Source organism: Balaenoptera musculus, chromosome 21 (assembly GCF_009873245.2).
Source record: "Balaenoptera musculus isolate JJ_BM4_2016_0621 chromosome 21, mBalMus1.pri.v3, whole genome shotgun sequence".
In the NCBI taxonomy this organism is placed as follows: domain Eukaryota; kingdom Metazoa; phylum Chordata; class Mammalia; order Artiodactyla; family Balaenopteridae; genus Balaenoptera; species Balaenoptera musculus.
The window spans coordinates 5,745,047-5,761,242 of NC_045805.1; the positions used below are offsets into that span (position 1 = coordinate 5,745,047).

Below are 16,196 nucleotides of genomic sequence, written 5' to 3' on the forward strand. Positions count from 1 at the left end.
ACTCTTAACGTTTAATCTCAGTTTTACTGAAAACTAATCTGGTATATTTAATTTATGCTGGTACCTGCATTAAACTCCATTTCAATTGCCACCTTTTGGGTGGGTGCAGTAGACACTTTTTTATTTAATAATAAAACAACAATTTTATTATTGTTTGCCTAGATGACTGTTAACAGTCTCCAGTTCAGGGTTATTGGAGTTTTCCCTAACAACCAGGCTTTTACCATCTGGCCCTGATTTCCCTGTTATAGCTGTTTAGAAGCAATATTCTCTTCCTGGGCATTTAGAAGTAGGGCTGAGAGACTGCCCACCAATCTTTCTGAATGGCTGGATCCATAAAACATGAACTTAGGAGTTGCAGGGACATGATTTTCTGGCCACCATGTGAACTAAGGAGCAGAGAAAATCAGGTGTTGGTTTTCAAAGATAAATGAAAAAGACTGTTGTTTCTTAGGTTGAAACAAAATTGTTTTGTGAAATAAATACCCTCTGCTAACCTGACTTTATTAAGGTTTCAGTGGGAGCAATGACATTTACAATTGTGTAGTAATTGTACACACAATAGAAGATACATGAACTTAGAATTACTTTGGATTCTTAGAGCTTAGTCTAAGGAGCCTGCAGTCTGAGGGCTGGAGCTAGCTATTGCTTAACTTACTTGGGGAGAGTAGGTGCTAGGGAATGGTCCACTTTCCCACGGCTAACGCGTTAATCCTTCTGTATTTCATGCTTAGTCTCTGACTGATTTTATTGGTACGTGTGAGTTACAGTTGAATTTTTTTCTAAACCACGTCCCATGAAACGAAAACCAAACTTTTCATTTTTAATGCCAGAAGCAAGGTAATTACTCATTAAATAGTCCTCTACGGTAACTGGCATGTAGTGAGCGCTAAATATTTGTGGAACGAATGAATAGAACAGAACAGAGAACAGTCTATGTTTCCCCCTCAAAGGATACATGGTGGAAGCCCTAATCCACAGTACCTGTGAATGTGACTTCATTTGGAAATAGAGTCTTTGCTGATATAATTAAGTTAAGATGGGGTTGTACTGGATTAGGGTAAACTCTAAATCTGATATGACTGGTATCCTTATTAAAAAGGGGAAATTTGGACCCAGAGACGCACGGGGGATAATGCCATGTGAAGACCAGGCAGAGCCTGCAGTGCCAAGGGCTGTCGGTAACCACCAGAAGCCAGGGGGACAGCACGGACCTGATTCCTTCTCAGAACCTCCAGCAGGAAGGAACACTGCTGACAACTTGAGAGCCGTGAGAGAATACATTTCTGTTGTTCTAAGCTCTCAGTTTGTGGTCCTTTCCTATGGCAGCCCTAGGAAACCAATACACCTCAGAAGAAATCTTGTTTGTTTATTACATTCTAGAACAAGGACATCCGGTTAACCTTGTTCAGTGGTAAAACTCTTCTTCATCATCAGAACTGCCTTGTACACATGCAGAGGACACAGCAGGAATTAGTGTCCACAGAGAGAATTTCTGAGATTATTTATAGAATGACTATTTCACAAACTTCTGGTAACCTTCAAAAAATCTTACCACTTATATTTCAATAGCAATACATTAACCAGTGAGTATGTTGACTGATCTGTCATTTCCTCCGTCAACATGGGGGAATTTGCCTTCCACCACTGTTCTTATCAGATGTCAGCTCAAATATAAGAATGACTTATAACCGATTCGTTTAATTTACTGTATCAGGAGATATAAAATTCAATTATCATTTAAAACAACATAAAAGCAAAAAATCTCAAAGGCTACTAGCATATTTATATATTGCTTCCATTTTAACAAAATGTAAAACATCTGTTTGGACACAGACTCTCTGCCTCACCTCTGCATCAACTTCTTCCAGTATTTCACAGAAACCCCTGGCGCAATTGACAAGGCTTTGTCCCACTAGAACAGGAGAAAAGAAGAGCAGAAACATACCCATTTTGATTGTACGGGCTAACTCTTAACAGACTTTTTAAAAAATGAACTCATATTTATAACACAAGTTTTTATTAAGAGTGTTTGGATTTCCAGGGATATTTTTTGTATACTATCTCATGCATTCCCTAGAGTGTAAGTATTACCATATTTTAAAATAAAATAAGATATATAAATTCCCTGATTTAGCAGGGAAAATCCCAAGCCTACAGAAAAAGAAAGAGCAGTGGAGGGAAGGGGGGGAACAGAGGGAGAAAAAGAAAGGAGTTTGGGGGAAGGGGTAGTACATAAAGTATGTAGTTTGAAAAATATACTAACTCACCTTCCCACACAACACCAGAGTAATCTGGTCTATGGTATTCTATGTTCTATTTTCAAAGTCATATATACACTGAAATTTTTATTTCACTGTTACTTATATTTAACAAACACGGCATTTATTTCTATTTTTGTTTTTTCCCTACTCATTGTCATAAATTTTATTTATTGTCATCTCTCCCTATATAATTGATATTCCTTTCTTCATATTTTAAAAATTAGACTACTACTAAAAGAAGCTCGCTGTTCAATTAAGTCTGATTGTGACTGTTGTTTGAAGACACAGATTTCACTGAATTCAAGTCTAGAAGGGAACTGAGGAGAAAATATTCTGAAATATCACTACATAAATCAAAACTTCATTTTAATTAAGGCTCTCCAAGACAGGCAAGTTCTACTGCAAATAAAGCTAGAAAATTGGTAATTAGCCTGAAAATAATAGGTTAAATTTTCAATAGGGAATTTTTAACACTACATTATTTATAATCATGTTTTTTGGGGAAATTCGTCTTTATTATAGTAGGGATGAATGGAAGAAAGGAATTGAAATGTAGATTAAATTAACTTTAAAATCACCAAGCTCTTTCAATAAAAACATGTGTTGCAAGTGAAAAGAATAAATGTTTTCCTAATCTCATACTATCAATTTTACAGAAATAGAAGCTATTTGTAAGGCAGTGATCATGAACAATTATAAGGAAACTTATATTTCTAAAGGGTTGTAAGCACAGTTCTTTGGATCATTAAGTCCACTGATGAAACTGCACAACAACAAAATTATTAGCTACACAAGTAAATGCCTGATTAAATTATCTTGAATTAAATTGGAATTAAATATAGTTTAAAATTATATACACCTAAATATATAACTCAGAAAGATAAAGAATTACACTGTTCTACCAAATTTATTTATTCTTTTTCTCCTTCATTTTTGATATTCTTTCTAGAAGTGCCCTGTTAAAGAAGTTACTTTTAAGTCATACCTTTATTTCTTCATAAGAAAAATTTCACACTGCTCCTAAGTTAAATATTTTTTTAGTTTGCAGTTCCTTTTAAATAACATTTTTAAATGATACACTTTATTATTTTAGATCAAGCAGTAATTCATTGTTTGTCTCTAATGTATGGGGAAATACAAAGGTGAGCTAAATTTAATTTTGATACAGTTTAATGTAATGTTACTGCTTAGTTTTACTTCATATTATTTATAAGTATTCTTTTTTTTAAGTTAGTTTTTTTTAATAGATCTCGATTGGAGTATAATTGCTTCACAATACTGTGTTAGTTTCTGTTGTACAACAAAGTGAATCAGCTATACATATACATACATCCCCATATCTCCTCCCTCTTGCGTCTCCCTCCCACCCTCCCTATCCCACCCCTCTAGGTGGTCACAAAGCACCGAGCTGATCTCCCTGTGCTATGCGGCTGCTTCCCACTAGCTATTTTACATTTGGTAGTGTATACCACCCCTGTGTCCTCAAGTCCATCTTCTATGTCTATGTCTTTATTCTTGCCCTGCCACTACGTTCGTCAGTACCATTTTTCTTTCAGAGTCCTAATGCCATGCTTTGTAATTATAAAATTAATTAACCAAGAGCTTTTCAGAAATTATCAACCACGGAATGAGTCCATGTCAATCTAATCTTTTATTTTTCATGGGTAGGAGAATTTCCGTTGACCTAAAAGCACACATGCAAAAAAATGCAAAGCTCACTAAATCTTCCCAAACTGAATACACTCATGTAACCAGCTCCCAGATCAAGGAAGAGAAGCCCTTCCTCTCTTTTGCTCTATTTCAGTCACCACCCATCTCCCAAAGGAAACCACCATCCTGAATTTTAATAGAATGGATTCATCCAAGCCTTTTTGGAAAACTCTGTTTTGTTGACTCAGTGCTCTCTAAAGATCACGATGTGCCTTCACCAGCTGACCCTCAGAGGGGGTCAGTGTGGGCCTGACAGATACATTAGCAAGGGGAATTCACGGGGAGCAGATGAGCCAACATAGATTTTCTTAGGAATCAAAGACTAGAGTCGAGGACAGTGGTTCTCACAGGTTAGCTTGTTGGGAAGAGAAGCTGGAGGGCTTTGAAAAGCAGCCGTCATTGGGCTCCATCCCCCGAGTTCCTGATTCTGTAGGTTTGGGTGGGAAATGCATGTCTAAGGAGTTCCAAGGCATGCTGATACTGCTAGCTGGGATCTCACTTGGATATCTACTGCTCTGAGGTAGACCCCTGGTATCAGACTGGCAGAGAACCAACCAGGCCTGGAAGAAGATAAGCTTGATACTTAGTATCTAACTGAGACTTGGAACACTGTGTGAGACTCCTTGGTTTTGCTTTAATAGCACGTTTTACCTCTCCAAGTTCGACCATCAGCTCACAGTATCTCCGAATCTGTCCTAATCGCAAGTGTATTTCAGCAGCTTCCTTCAGTCTTTCCTCTTTAGTAGGGACACCAATACCACCACCAAATTTAGACATCTTGACTGTGGTTAGTTCTTGGGCTTCAGACTGGTTAAGAAGAAAATGAAATTTTCTAAATTTTGTTATGCAACAGTTAGTGGTAACAGACGATTATAAAAGCATTATACGGATACATATTTTATAAGCCTATAGCACTGGAAATTAAATATTTTTTTAAATCAACGCTTTTTATCTATAAAATATAATACCTCTTTAAACACAATATTTTGGTGTGGTGAAGAGTAGGGCTTGGATATGCCTGGTGTGGGTGGGAAGAGGCTAAATCCCATTTTCCTTAAAACTCACCAGAAGTCCAGAGGCCAAAAGGTAGTGAGTGATAAAGTGGTATATAACTGGTGAAAAAATATATAATAAAACTAAAAATAAAAACTAAAAATTATTCTAATTGGTTTCTATACTATCAATAGGTAACCGTTATAGTCATTAGGTGTTCAGTTTGTGATTTAAAAGGGTACTTCTTTATGAAAATAGCTGCTTCCTATCACCATCAAATCCACATCCCTTGCAGGATTCTCTCCATGGTCTAACAATTAAACAGTCACCCATTGATACTTCATTGCAAATATAAAAGCTTTTTCTTCTTTCTGGTCCCAGGACTAGTTTATTGTTGGAACTGCATATCGCTTCATGTATAAGGTGACTAGTAGTTTTGTACTGAAATTCATTAAGGGATAAAATATGATCAGTTTTAATAAAATATATCCCAGAATACAGCCTAGTAGGACTCTAAAAAACAAAAATCAGAGTAGCCCATACATACAATCATCTGGTAATAGTGTAAAGGTAAAGCATTTCAAGGGCTTTCCAGGTGACCTTTGAAGAATTTCATGAGATTCAACCTATGAAAACCATGGCTGCCTTAATCTGTTCCCAAAATAATTGATACTCTCGTGATCAGTTTCTACTGAAGGTTTATGTCCTCAGTGTTCACTTACTTCAGTCTACCAACTCTAATTATATATGCAAAAAATAATTTTCATATTGTAATAGTGAAAAGGCAAAACAATTTTTTGTCTGAGTACATCACATCTGCATACTTTACTTACTGTTCGGAATGTAATCAGATGTTTCAAATGCATTATTCCTTTACAGTAGTTCTGAGGAAGTAAGCTATCATCTTGCCCTTTTATCACAGCAACTAAGTCCCATAAATTGTCACTGCCACCCGGAGGCTAAAAAGTTGATACAGAACATCCAAAGATATAATAATGAATTAAAAACCCCACAGCATTTTGCACCTTTAAAAATATAACGCAGGCATATCTAACTTGAAAAATTAACAAGATAATAACTATACTCTATCTTATTTATTGTTTCTGGTTTCCATTTGCTTTTTTTGTTTGTTAGGCCCTCTGAGATCCTTGTTGGATTAATGCATGCACCCAAATTGTCTGTTGAGGACCAGAGGGGAAAAGCTTTATTCGTTGCAAAAGATCCTTGAATCACCCACGGTCCCAACAAATAGCCTCTATACATACAAATGTGCGTGTATAAGCGTGTGGGGTATAATATGAAAATTTTGGATATTTTCAAATGTATATAGTAGAAACTGTTATAATTAAGAAAATAACACTAAACTTAAAATCATTTAAGGTCAGTGGCAAACTTTTTTGATTACCTATTTTGTTAGCTCAGAAATAATCTCAGCTATCTATTATCATGTGGAAGATCACGAATAGTTCTTGAGGTGAAAAGGGTCTTCAAAACAAAACATGCAGCTCTGAAGTGCCAGTAATAATTAAGAAGGAAAAGTTGATTTATTGCCAATAATACAAGATAATAATATCAAGGCGAGGGCCAGAATAGAAGGTAAGGAAGCATGCTATAAAAGCAGACAAATGAAGACCACACAGCAGCAGCTGACAAGTTAGGAGGTAGATCGGTAGCTGAAGTGCCCTAAAGGCTGTCAGAAATGCTACTGATTAGTCAATGATCGACTTTATCAGTGTTAGTAGGGTGGAAACAGCAAATTGCCTTCTTCTGTCTCCTTTTTAATGTCTCACTGCCCTCACAACTTATGGACCATTTGCTTTCTTACACTGGGATGGCACATGTAAATATGTGATAACTTAATGACAAAAAGTTGTCATGATTCACTTTGGCTAAAGGGGAAATTTTCACATTTAATTCCTATAACACTTACTGATAAACATTCTGAAAACCATCTTAGTTTTTTCACACGAGGGTTACCACTTAGTTTCTCTATCTCCTGTTTGATATCTCTTGACACTTTGCCGCACAGCAGAGGGGGCATGCCTTGTTCTACAGCACAATCTGGAGAAGAGACACAACTCAGTGAGAAAAGAGCGTTTATAAAATCGTATTTAGAAAGAAGATCTAATACATGCAGAGTTTCCATACCAGTGTTTCCGATAATTTCTTCCCAGGATCTATCTGCCAGAATATTTATTTGTAAAGGAGTGATTAACGGCGTTAATGACCAGAGTCTCACTGTAGAGTCCCGGGAGCACGAGGCCATAGTGAAGGGGCGACGTGGGTGGCATGTTAAACCTGATGGAAGAAATAAAGCCATTTACTAAAGGAAGCACTGAAAAATATGTTTTATTGATCTGTACCTCCTAACCCTTCCACAGAACTGAAGTTGTGGAGAAGTGTTTTAAATAACATTTCTGTCTTGGCTGAAAACAATACAAGGATGTAAAAAAATGTATTTAGCATCTTCTGTAGATATGAATACAGAGTTGAATAATTATTAGAAAGCAGATGGTCCTGGATGAAAGTGTTGAAATTACATTTCAGTTGGGGTATCAGCAAGCTGACTGTCATACCCATGGACTACACAGTGATCCATGTATGGGCGGATGTTCTCATTACACGATAAAGAAAGACTTGAGGGTCTTTCATTTTAGAATGTCCGGAAATGGGATTCTCTCCCACACTCAGTCCCGCACCGCAGTAACTAAAAGGCCATTGGATACAATGACTAGGTTAGGGTTAACTGCTCTCAATAATCATTTTTGCATTCTTAATTTACCTACTCAACCCCATCGAGGTTTGGGTGCTACAAATGAGAGTAAAATCATGTGCAAAAGTAAGGAATCTGATTTTCCATTCCCAACTCATTTATAGTAAAAAAACTTTGTACTATATTAAGAAACAAAACATTGCCCCAAATATCCAAAAGTAGAGGTAAAGGAATGGCTAACTACGTCATACCTAAGTTATTAAGGATTTCCTGTTTTACAACTTACCTTTGGGGTGATGGTAAGGTAACGGAGAAAAATCCAAGCCATACATGAGAATATGTGCAAGGGTATATGTGTGCGTGCGTGTGTGTGTGTGTGTGTGTGTGTATGCTTCTCTACAGGGATAGAGAGAAAGACACCACAGTGCTAACAAGAGTTATTTTCTGATTATTTCTGATGACATTTTCTATTATCTTCTGTGTATTCTGATATTTAAATAGTAAGCATGTATACTTTCTACTAAGATAAATGTTATTTCAAAATGAAACACTGTAAGACTTCTTTAAAAATACTGTCTTGCTCAGAAATTATAATCATTAATATAGCAAAATTTAGAAGTACATGAAAAACACTTTACCGTATACATCTGCACCATGATCGTACACGGTATCCAAACAAGTTCCTTCCCGAGTGTCCCACGCTTTTATAGTGTAGTCCCAGCTGCCAGATATTAGTAGGTATGGGATCTCAGTATTCCACATTAATCCCCGCACAGGTGCCGTGTGTCCTCTAAGAATGTTTATGCATGCGTCTTGAGTATAATCCCAGATTCGAACAGAACTGAAAACAGAATATTATGTATATAATACCATTCAAGTTATAATTTATCTAGAGTATCAGCATATTCTTAATGGAACACCATGATTATTTCTTAGTATACTGAAAAAACATTTTATGTTTCAATATATGTTATGATTCTCTTCTTTATAGCAAATAAAAATGAATTCTATTTATTTTAAAATGAATAATTAACTAGGCTAGAGCCATCCTATTCCAATATTTTTTCCTTACTTTTACTGGTCATTAACCCCCAATACTAAATATATGATTTCGCAGTTTATGTGTTTAAAAAATTGCTTTCTTAAAATAAAATATCCAGAGCAGATAAAGCCAAAGAAAAATATGACTAACAACATGTATACAATAATTTAAGAGCACTCAATTTGTATAACATGAAAATACAGCATGTATGATGACGGGTATTATTTGAAAAATCAATTCGTATCTATGTTTTTATCAATACAGGAAACACTTCATGTTTTTGTCCGTTAAATAAGTTTCTTAGTCTGTGGAATCACTCTCAGATCAAGTACAAAATTTAAATATAAATGGGTTCATAATAGTACTTGAATCTACTGATTGTGTATAGTACAAATGTTACTGAAGGACAATTTGAACTCAAGATCAATTTAAGACCTCCAAATGCCAACTCTCCTTGGACAATTCATAATAATCTTTTAGTTAAAGATTTATATAAACCTGAAAAATATTAAAATATTAATACTCCAAAGGTTATATTACACTATTAGGAGACACACCACATATTTTATTTCTTAAGGCATATCTCTTTCTGCTATACATAAAAAGACTCCTTTCTTTTTCCCCTTTATACCAGGACAGGATAATGTGGTTACTATATACTACAATTTTACTTGCACCAAGTAAGATTTTTCTTACCTAAATTTATCTCATATTCAAACAGCCCAAACTGTACCATGCAAATGTATCTTGTCTGGATATAAAATATAGACAAGATTTCAGAAACTTTCATAAACCCAGAAAAAAATGTTAAGTCACTCTCATTTCTAAAATATCTTCTTTTCATGCTAACATATATAATCATCTTCTTTTATTCCATTCTTAATGAAAACAGAGTACAGCTGTTTTCCACATTAAATATGGGAACATTATTAAAAATAAACTCGTCTCTACATTTTACAAAGGCTTACTGTTTCAGATGTTTTTCCCTTTCCCAACAGATTTCTGTTAACTTTGTTCCTGATAAGAGAGAAATAAGCATCTACTGCAAGTACAATAAATAAGGAAATAGAAATCATGAATAAGATGCTAAGTATGGAAAGATTTAATTTACTTGTAGTTGGATGCAATTAGATACTTGTTAACTGCCTACTTGTTAAGTACATATTTAAAATAGTTCCACATACATGTTGGATCATATAAATAAGTACATTTCTAGAAAATTACAAGCTTATGATTTTTAGGACTAGAAAATTAGAATCCAAAAATACATACCCATCATCAGAGCCGCTGCAAAGAATTCCCTCCCTCAGAGGAGACCACCTAACATGGAACACTTTCTCTGTATGCCCACTAAACACTTTCAGTGGTTGGTCGGAACTGGTGGTCACATAATAGACACGAACATTTTTATCTTCACAGCCGGTGGCTATCATGTCTCTGAAATATCACCCACGGCACATTAAAAAATAAAAAGTTTGATATTATTTGTTACTGATAGTTTTTAAATGCACACAGTTCCAACTTCTAAAACGAGAATATTTTGCTCCCTTAATGAAGTTACACTAAAAACTTACATAAGTAAAAACATCATTTACAGCAACTGCTCTAGTACAGAAAGAGTTTCTCAATGTTCCCTTTCAATCAGTTGTGTTTTTATTTTATTTATGAGAGATAATGGTACAGTTATTTCTATACATTCTTTTTCCAGATGTCCAGATTCATAACTTTAGTATTTCTCAGACCTTTATATTTTGCAACTATTGGGTCTTAAGAAGGGTCCTGAATGGTCAGTGATTGAGATTTGCTTAATTGCTGGTAGGCACGTTATTAATAACTACATGCCCTGACCGTTGGTAAATTTTGTTGTGGTAGGGATATAAATAGCAATGTTTCCCCCAGAAGTGTGCTTGGAAAGCTCCCCGCAGAACCAGGGTCGTTTCATCTGACAGTAAGTCACATTCCTGGTTTTCCAATTCTCTTTGGTGAGATGCTTAACGGTTTGATCCAACAGAATCCTCTGGGAATATAATATGTGGATCTGATCTTTTAATGATCTTGGCTCATTATCTCTAAGAGAGTGAGACAGCTAAGCAACTATTTGCACCCTAGCTGTCATGCCTGGAATACTGTTCCCAACGGAATTCGAGTACTAGGCAGACATGTGGCATCAGGTACCAGCCAGAACAGTCTCCCGGAGGAACATTAACAACCGTATAAACAGTCACCAGGCTTTAAAGGTAAAGAGGGGAAGTTACACGTTTTGGACCCAGCTGTTATCAAAACCTTCTCCAAACTTCAAATTGTTGATTTTTGTCACATGGGTTGTAATACCTATATTTATTTAACCTTACATGCAGAAATACACCAGTTTGTAAACTGCATGCCAATCTATAATGTGTAGATTACATGTGCCCAAGGCCCACTGATAAACAGCCCATTCCTCTATGTGGGAAAATGTATTTTGCATAATACAAATATTTACACATATACACGAGCATATTTCTGTATATATGTCTATGCAGATACATAAAGATAAAATCTTAGAAATGAAAAAATATTCAAAGAAGGTACATACAGATATCAAAATTACAAATTCAGAAATATCTTATGAATAAACTTTTATAAGTTCAAGGTGTTTTTCACTTATCTCCTAGGATGCTAAGTGCAATATAAATACAGAAATTAGAACATTTAGAAAAGATTTTTAAAAATAAAAGTGAAATTTTAAAATGAAAAATGAAATTTATTAGGTAGGCTTGGTAGTAGACACAGTAGTTAAGTATAAAGGACTTTTTTTAAAAAAAGGTTTTCTTAACCAACAAGGCATACTGCATTCATTTCTTATTTTTTTTCCTACCTGTCAAATTCTTATTAACCCTATAAAACAGAGAAATAAGAATGTGGAACTGTTCTGTTGATCATATGCAAGGTAATTCTACTCATTTTTATATTCAACAAATATTTATTAAACATCTGTTTTTTTCAAGGCATAGTGAGGGTCAGAAGTACAGTGTTTTGCTAAGAATATACTGCTAAAAATAGATAACCACTGCTGATCTCATGGAGCTTACATTTTAGAGGACGAAGCAGCCAATTCACAAATAAAACTTAATTTTATGATGTTAAGTGCACCCAAGGCTTATTATACCATAGGGGAAATTTACCTAATATGGGGGTCAGGGAAGACTTTTCTCCAAAAGTGGTTTTTTGAGCTGAGAGCTGAAGGATAGGGAGAAGTTACTTATATCCGGCCCGGGTTGGGAGGAGTTCTATGGGGTGGGTGGGAAGTAGAATCCTAGATGGAAGGGGAAACAGGAGTGAAAGCCTTGAGGTGAAAACGAGCTGGCTGGTTCAAGAAGTCCAAAGCCACTGTGGCTGGATGTAAGGAACAAGGGGAGCAAGGCTTGTAATGTGATACTAAAGTACAAAGGAATGGGATTATACAGGGACTCCCTTGTAGGACTGGCTAAGATTCTGCACATTATCCAAGATCAATGGGAAACTGTTGAAGGATTTAAGCAGGAGAATGCTGTGCTCACATCTGTGGTTTTCAACGCTTACTCTGACAGCAACCTAGAGAACACAGAGAGAGGAAGTGGTGACGAAAGGTGTGAATTCTGGAATTGATTTAGAAGACTTTTGCAGAAGTCCCAAAACAGACAAATGTCATTAGTTTAGTCGCTGGAGGGATGGTTGGGTAAAGAAGGATATTTAGATGGAGGATATGACAGGAATGGATGGCTGGCTGGTTGAGAGATGATAAGGTCTAAAAGAAGAGGTCAAGGATTTGGGCTTTAGCAGTTTGTTGTTTGCATTTTCAGGCCACTGAGATGGGAAATACTATGGAAGAGCTGGTCACGAGCTCATTTTAGAGCCTCTAACCGGGGACCTCCCTGGCAGTCCATGGTTAAGACTTCGCCCTCCAATGCAGGGGGGTATGGGTTCGATCCCCCGTCGGGGAGCTAAGATCCCACATGCCTCGGGGCCAAAAAAACCAAAACATAAAGCAGAAGAAATATTGTAATAAATTCAATAAAGACTTTAAAAATGGTCCACATAAAAAAAATAATTAAAAAAAAAAAAGAACCTGTAACTGTGTGTAATAAATGCTTCTATAGTTACTGGAAGAAACTCATAGATCCATCATTTTGGATAATATGTGATTTGACTCAGAACACAGTGTAATAAGGTTTTAATATTTTAGTATGTATATTTTACAACTCTAATATGGAAAAGCATAATTCACATTGTTTTCACAATATTTAAAGAAAGTTTGAATTTTTTAATATAATTTATATCCCATCAAAGAGAGGTTTGAAACACAAGATTCTTGGAAGTGCAGTGACTTAAAGGATCAATTTTAGTGGAGGTTTGACTTGGATTAATTTTTAAACCTAAGCTGATCTTTAATGCCAGGCTCTTAAGCAAGGTTGACCTTTCAAAACCATTCTAAGTTCCGTGTCATGGGAAATCACCCAAGGCCGTGGCATTTGCATTAGGTGGGGGCAATGGAAAGTCACGGGGAACAAAATACCATTGCACAGATTCCTAAAAAGGGTTCAGAGAAAGGGCCACGTTTCTCAGAAGACACACACAGATTGGACTGATTTCCAAGTTTCATTAGTTAGTCATATGCTTTTCCTTAAAGCAGCAGGAAATAGCTTGAAAGTTGGAAATCAGTATTTCTAAATCATATAAAAACCTCACGGAATAAAAACAGACGGTTACACATGCAATTACAAGGCTAGGCAAAGGGAATATTACCTAAAAAGAGTCATGAATATTACCTGTGGAAATAACATTAAACTTTATGGCTATTCAAAATCTCTGAAATGTAATTATTACTTATTTCTGGAAAAAATACTTACCTGTTGTTTTGGCTCCAATCACAACCAAACACTGCAGCTGGATGTTTGTATTTGTGTAGTACTTTACCATCAACTGTTCGAATAATACTGAAATTAAGTATAATATATTAATAGAAAATTACAACAGTCTACATACATCATTCAAGGGAAGAAAGCCAGAGCTGTAAAATTCGAACATAAGTGTTTTAGGAAAGAGACCTTGTCTGCAAAGCACAAGGAACATTTAAAAGTACTGTGTAAATAATATTACCAATTATGAGTAAGGATATTTATATCACATAGTATTAATTATGGTAACCCACTGAAACCAATTTAAAGGAGATACATTTTTATTTAGAAACTATTTCTTATATTTTTAATTAGGGAAATACATAGTTTAATACATATATTTTAAAACATATGCATTAGATTTCAGCTTCAAAATTTAACAGTTCAAAATGTATGTTTAAAACAACTCATTTATAGTGTTGGTTGCATGCACTATTTCACCAACTGCAAGACATATAATATTTTCGTGGCATATTTCAAGTGATACAACTAGAAATTCAGAGGACCCCTTCTCCCAAAACAGATCCTATATACTTTCACTGCAAAAACAAAAGAAGCTCTAATACCCTCCTATAATATTACCATAGTGCAAGGGCTATTGATTCCATTAGGGACACAAAGCTGTGTATAAATTAACGTATTGCAAAGTTTTAAAAGTCTTTGGAAAAGACCCTTTTAAAACATCACTGGGCCCACCAAAACTTTTGAGGGTACTGGTTAGTGGTGGTGACCTACGCTTCCAAATATTTAGTCATTGACTGTGGTATTTATCAAATAAGTAATGCCCTGAGAACATGGTAAAGCTAATCGTGTATCACCTAGTCAAAAAACTCTTACGTACATCTTTCGTATTTTGGTATGTATCAATTAGCAAATAGTCATTTTCAAGGGAAAAAATCACTAAATGTTGTTTCTGAAAATTTTAACTTCTTGGTAAAGATCTTTGGTTTCCATAACTACTGTATTTTCCACTGAAATTAAAAAGTGAGGATGAGAAGATTTTGGGCTGGGTATAGCAAAACCTAAGAGGAGATAAACTTTACTACTTCTCAACAACCATAAGTGCTTATACTACCTGTCAAAGATGACAATACCTATAGCTATAGGGTAGCACCACTGGATTAAAAACATTTTTTTTTAACTCAAAGGCAATTCTTCCCTTACATATATTTCTTGGAAGCCTACTTTTTCCTGGGACTCAACAGAATTAAGAAAGCACATATTTCTGAGAAGTTAGTCACTTTCTAAAAATAGGCATTTCCCACAGGCATGACCTTATTCCTCCTTACAAAGCCTTTTTATCCTTTTTTAAATAATAACACCTACTGTGAACAAGTTTCTAGAGCACTTGATACCTCTTTAATCACTTGCAAAACTGAAATACCACTCCCTCAAAATGTGATGAAAATTAGACTCTGTGAAAGTCCTTTAAGTTTCTTTGAGGCAAGTCACAGTATTTTAGTTAAAATTCGAGTAGTATGTTCATTTAGAAAGAATTAGTGGTTTGTTTACTTTTAAACATCATTGCATTGTTATTTATTACTGATATATCATAGCAATGTAGCATGTGCCTATGCGGGCTTATAAATAATATTTATGATAGTAGGTAGAGCTGTACAAATGGAATCTCATCGAATAATTTAATGTATGTGCTAACATGATACAATTGATATTATCAAATGTATCTTTTATAAACAGTGTAATTTCATACATAGTACTTACCAGTAACCATCACCACTGCAGGTTGCTATTCGTTTGGAATCTTTATGACTCCAGGCAATGCAGAATATTCCATTTTTTCCATGCTTCAAAAAATGTAAAATACCTATCAATAAGAAATAATTCACCCCTTTTTCCTCTTATTTATTTACTTCTTCTAATATTACTTTTCTATTAGGAACTTGCTCTAGATGATGCTACAGAGACACTATTGTCAACAGCAGAAAGCCGAATGCATACTTTAAAGAATGTGTAACGCTGTCAACACTTAAGAAACAAAACCATTGTTTTAAGACATAAATGGGTGGCTCTATTTCCATTCTGTGGACACTGGTAAAGACCCAGAATCTGCTTCCTCAGCCATATGTAGAATTAAGCTCTGCTTAATAGCTTAATACCTTTTTCTGTAAAAGCCCTTCTGGAGATGAAGATAGTTATCTATCTGCTTTCTAACCCATTTAGGCTCCTAAAACTACAGTATAAGAGATGCTGCAAGCAGCTGTTATTATTGATTGTTCTTCTAAATTTCAAAATTTTATTTTTATGAAACAAAGAAGGTTTAAGGTTATTATTATAACAAATCACTCTGTATTTACCTGTACTCTATATTTATCTGTATTCTTGGACTGGGAAAGGGTAAAGGAATACAGTCACAGCTGTTATGATGAGAATTTTTAAAAACACAGAGAATATATTTTATACATAGGAATGTCATTCATCAACTAGGTAATGGGTGAATAAAGGCTGCAACCAATCCATTTCCAAATTTTGTTTAAAACATTTCAGTTTTATATAGCACTTAAATCGTGGCTGCTCTTAAGGGAAGACTAAAGTGACTT

The 16,196-nt window shown here is 35.2% G+C and overlaps 1 protein-coding gene across 6 annotated transcripts in view; it reads right to left on the minus strand.

The window, feature by feature from the left end:
* Positions 1-16,196, minus strand: part of WDR17 (WD repeat domain 17) — a 94,990-nt gene that overhangs the window by 18,888 nt on the left and 59,906 nt on the right. For 5 of the 6 annotated variants that reach the window (XR_005018148.1, XM_036838485.1, XM_036838489.1 and 2 more), the window contains 9 exons: positions 15,361-15,443; positions 13,591-13,677; positions 9,995-10,159; positions 8,319-8,521; positions 7,116-7,265; positions 6,898-7,028; positions 5,801-5,926; positions 4,626-4,781; positions 1,851-1,915 (listed from right to left, as the gene is read on the minus strand). Coding sequence is in view for 5 of the 6 variants with exons in the window: in XM_036838485.1 (XP_036694380.1) it covers positions 1,851-1,915; positions 4,626-4,781; positions 5,801-5,926; positions 6,898-7,028; positions 7,116-7,265; positions 8,319-8,521; positions 9,995-10,159; positions 13,591-13,677; positions 15,361-15,443 (1,166 nt within the window). In the remaining variant the exon portion in view is untranslated. The remainder of the gene's footprint in view (positions 1-1,850; positions 1,916-4,625; positions 4,782-5,800; positions 5,927-6,897; positions 7,029-7,115; positions 7,266-8,318; positions 8,522-9,994; positions 10,160-13,590; positions 13,678-15,360; positions 15,444-16,196) is intronic. The other variant, XM_036838488.1, reaches the window with a different exon arrangement.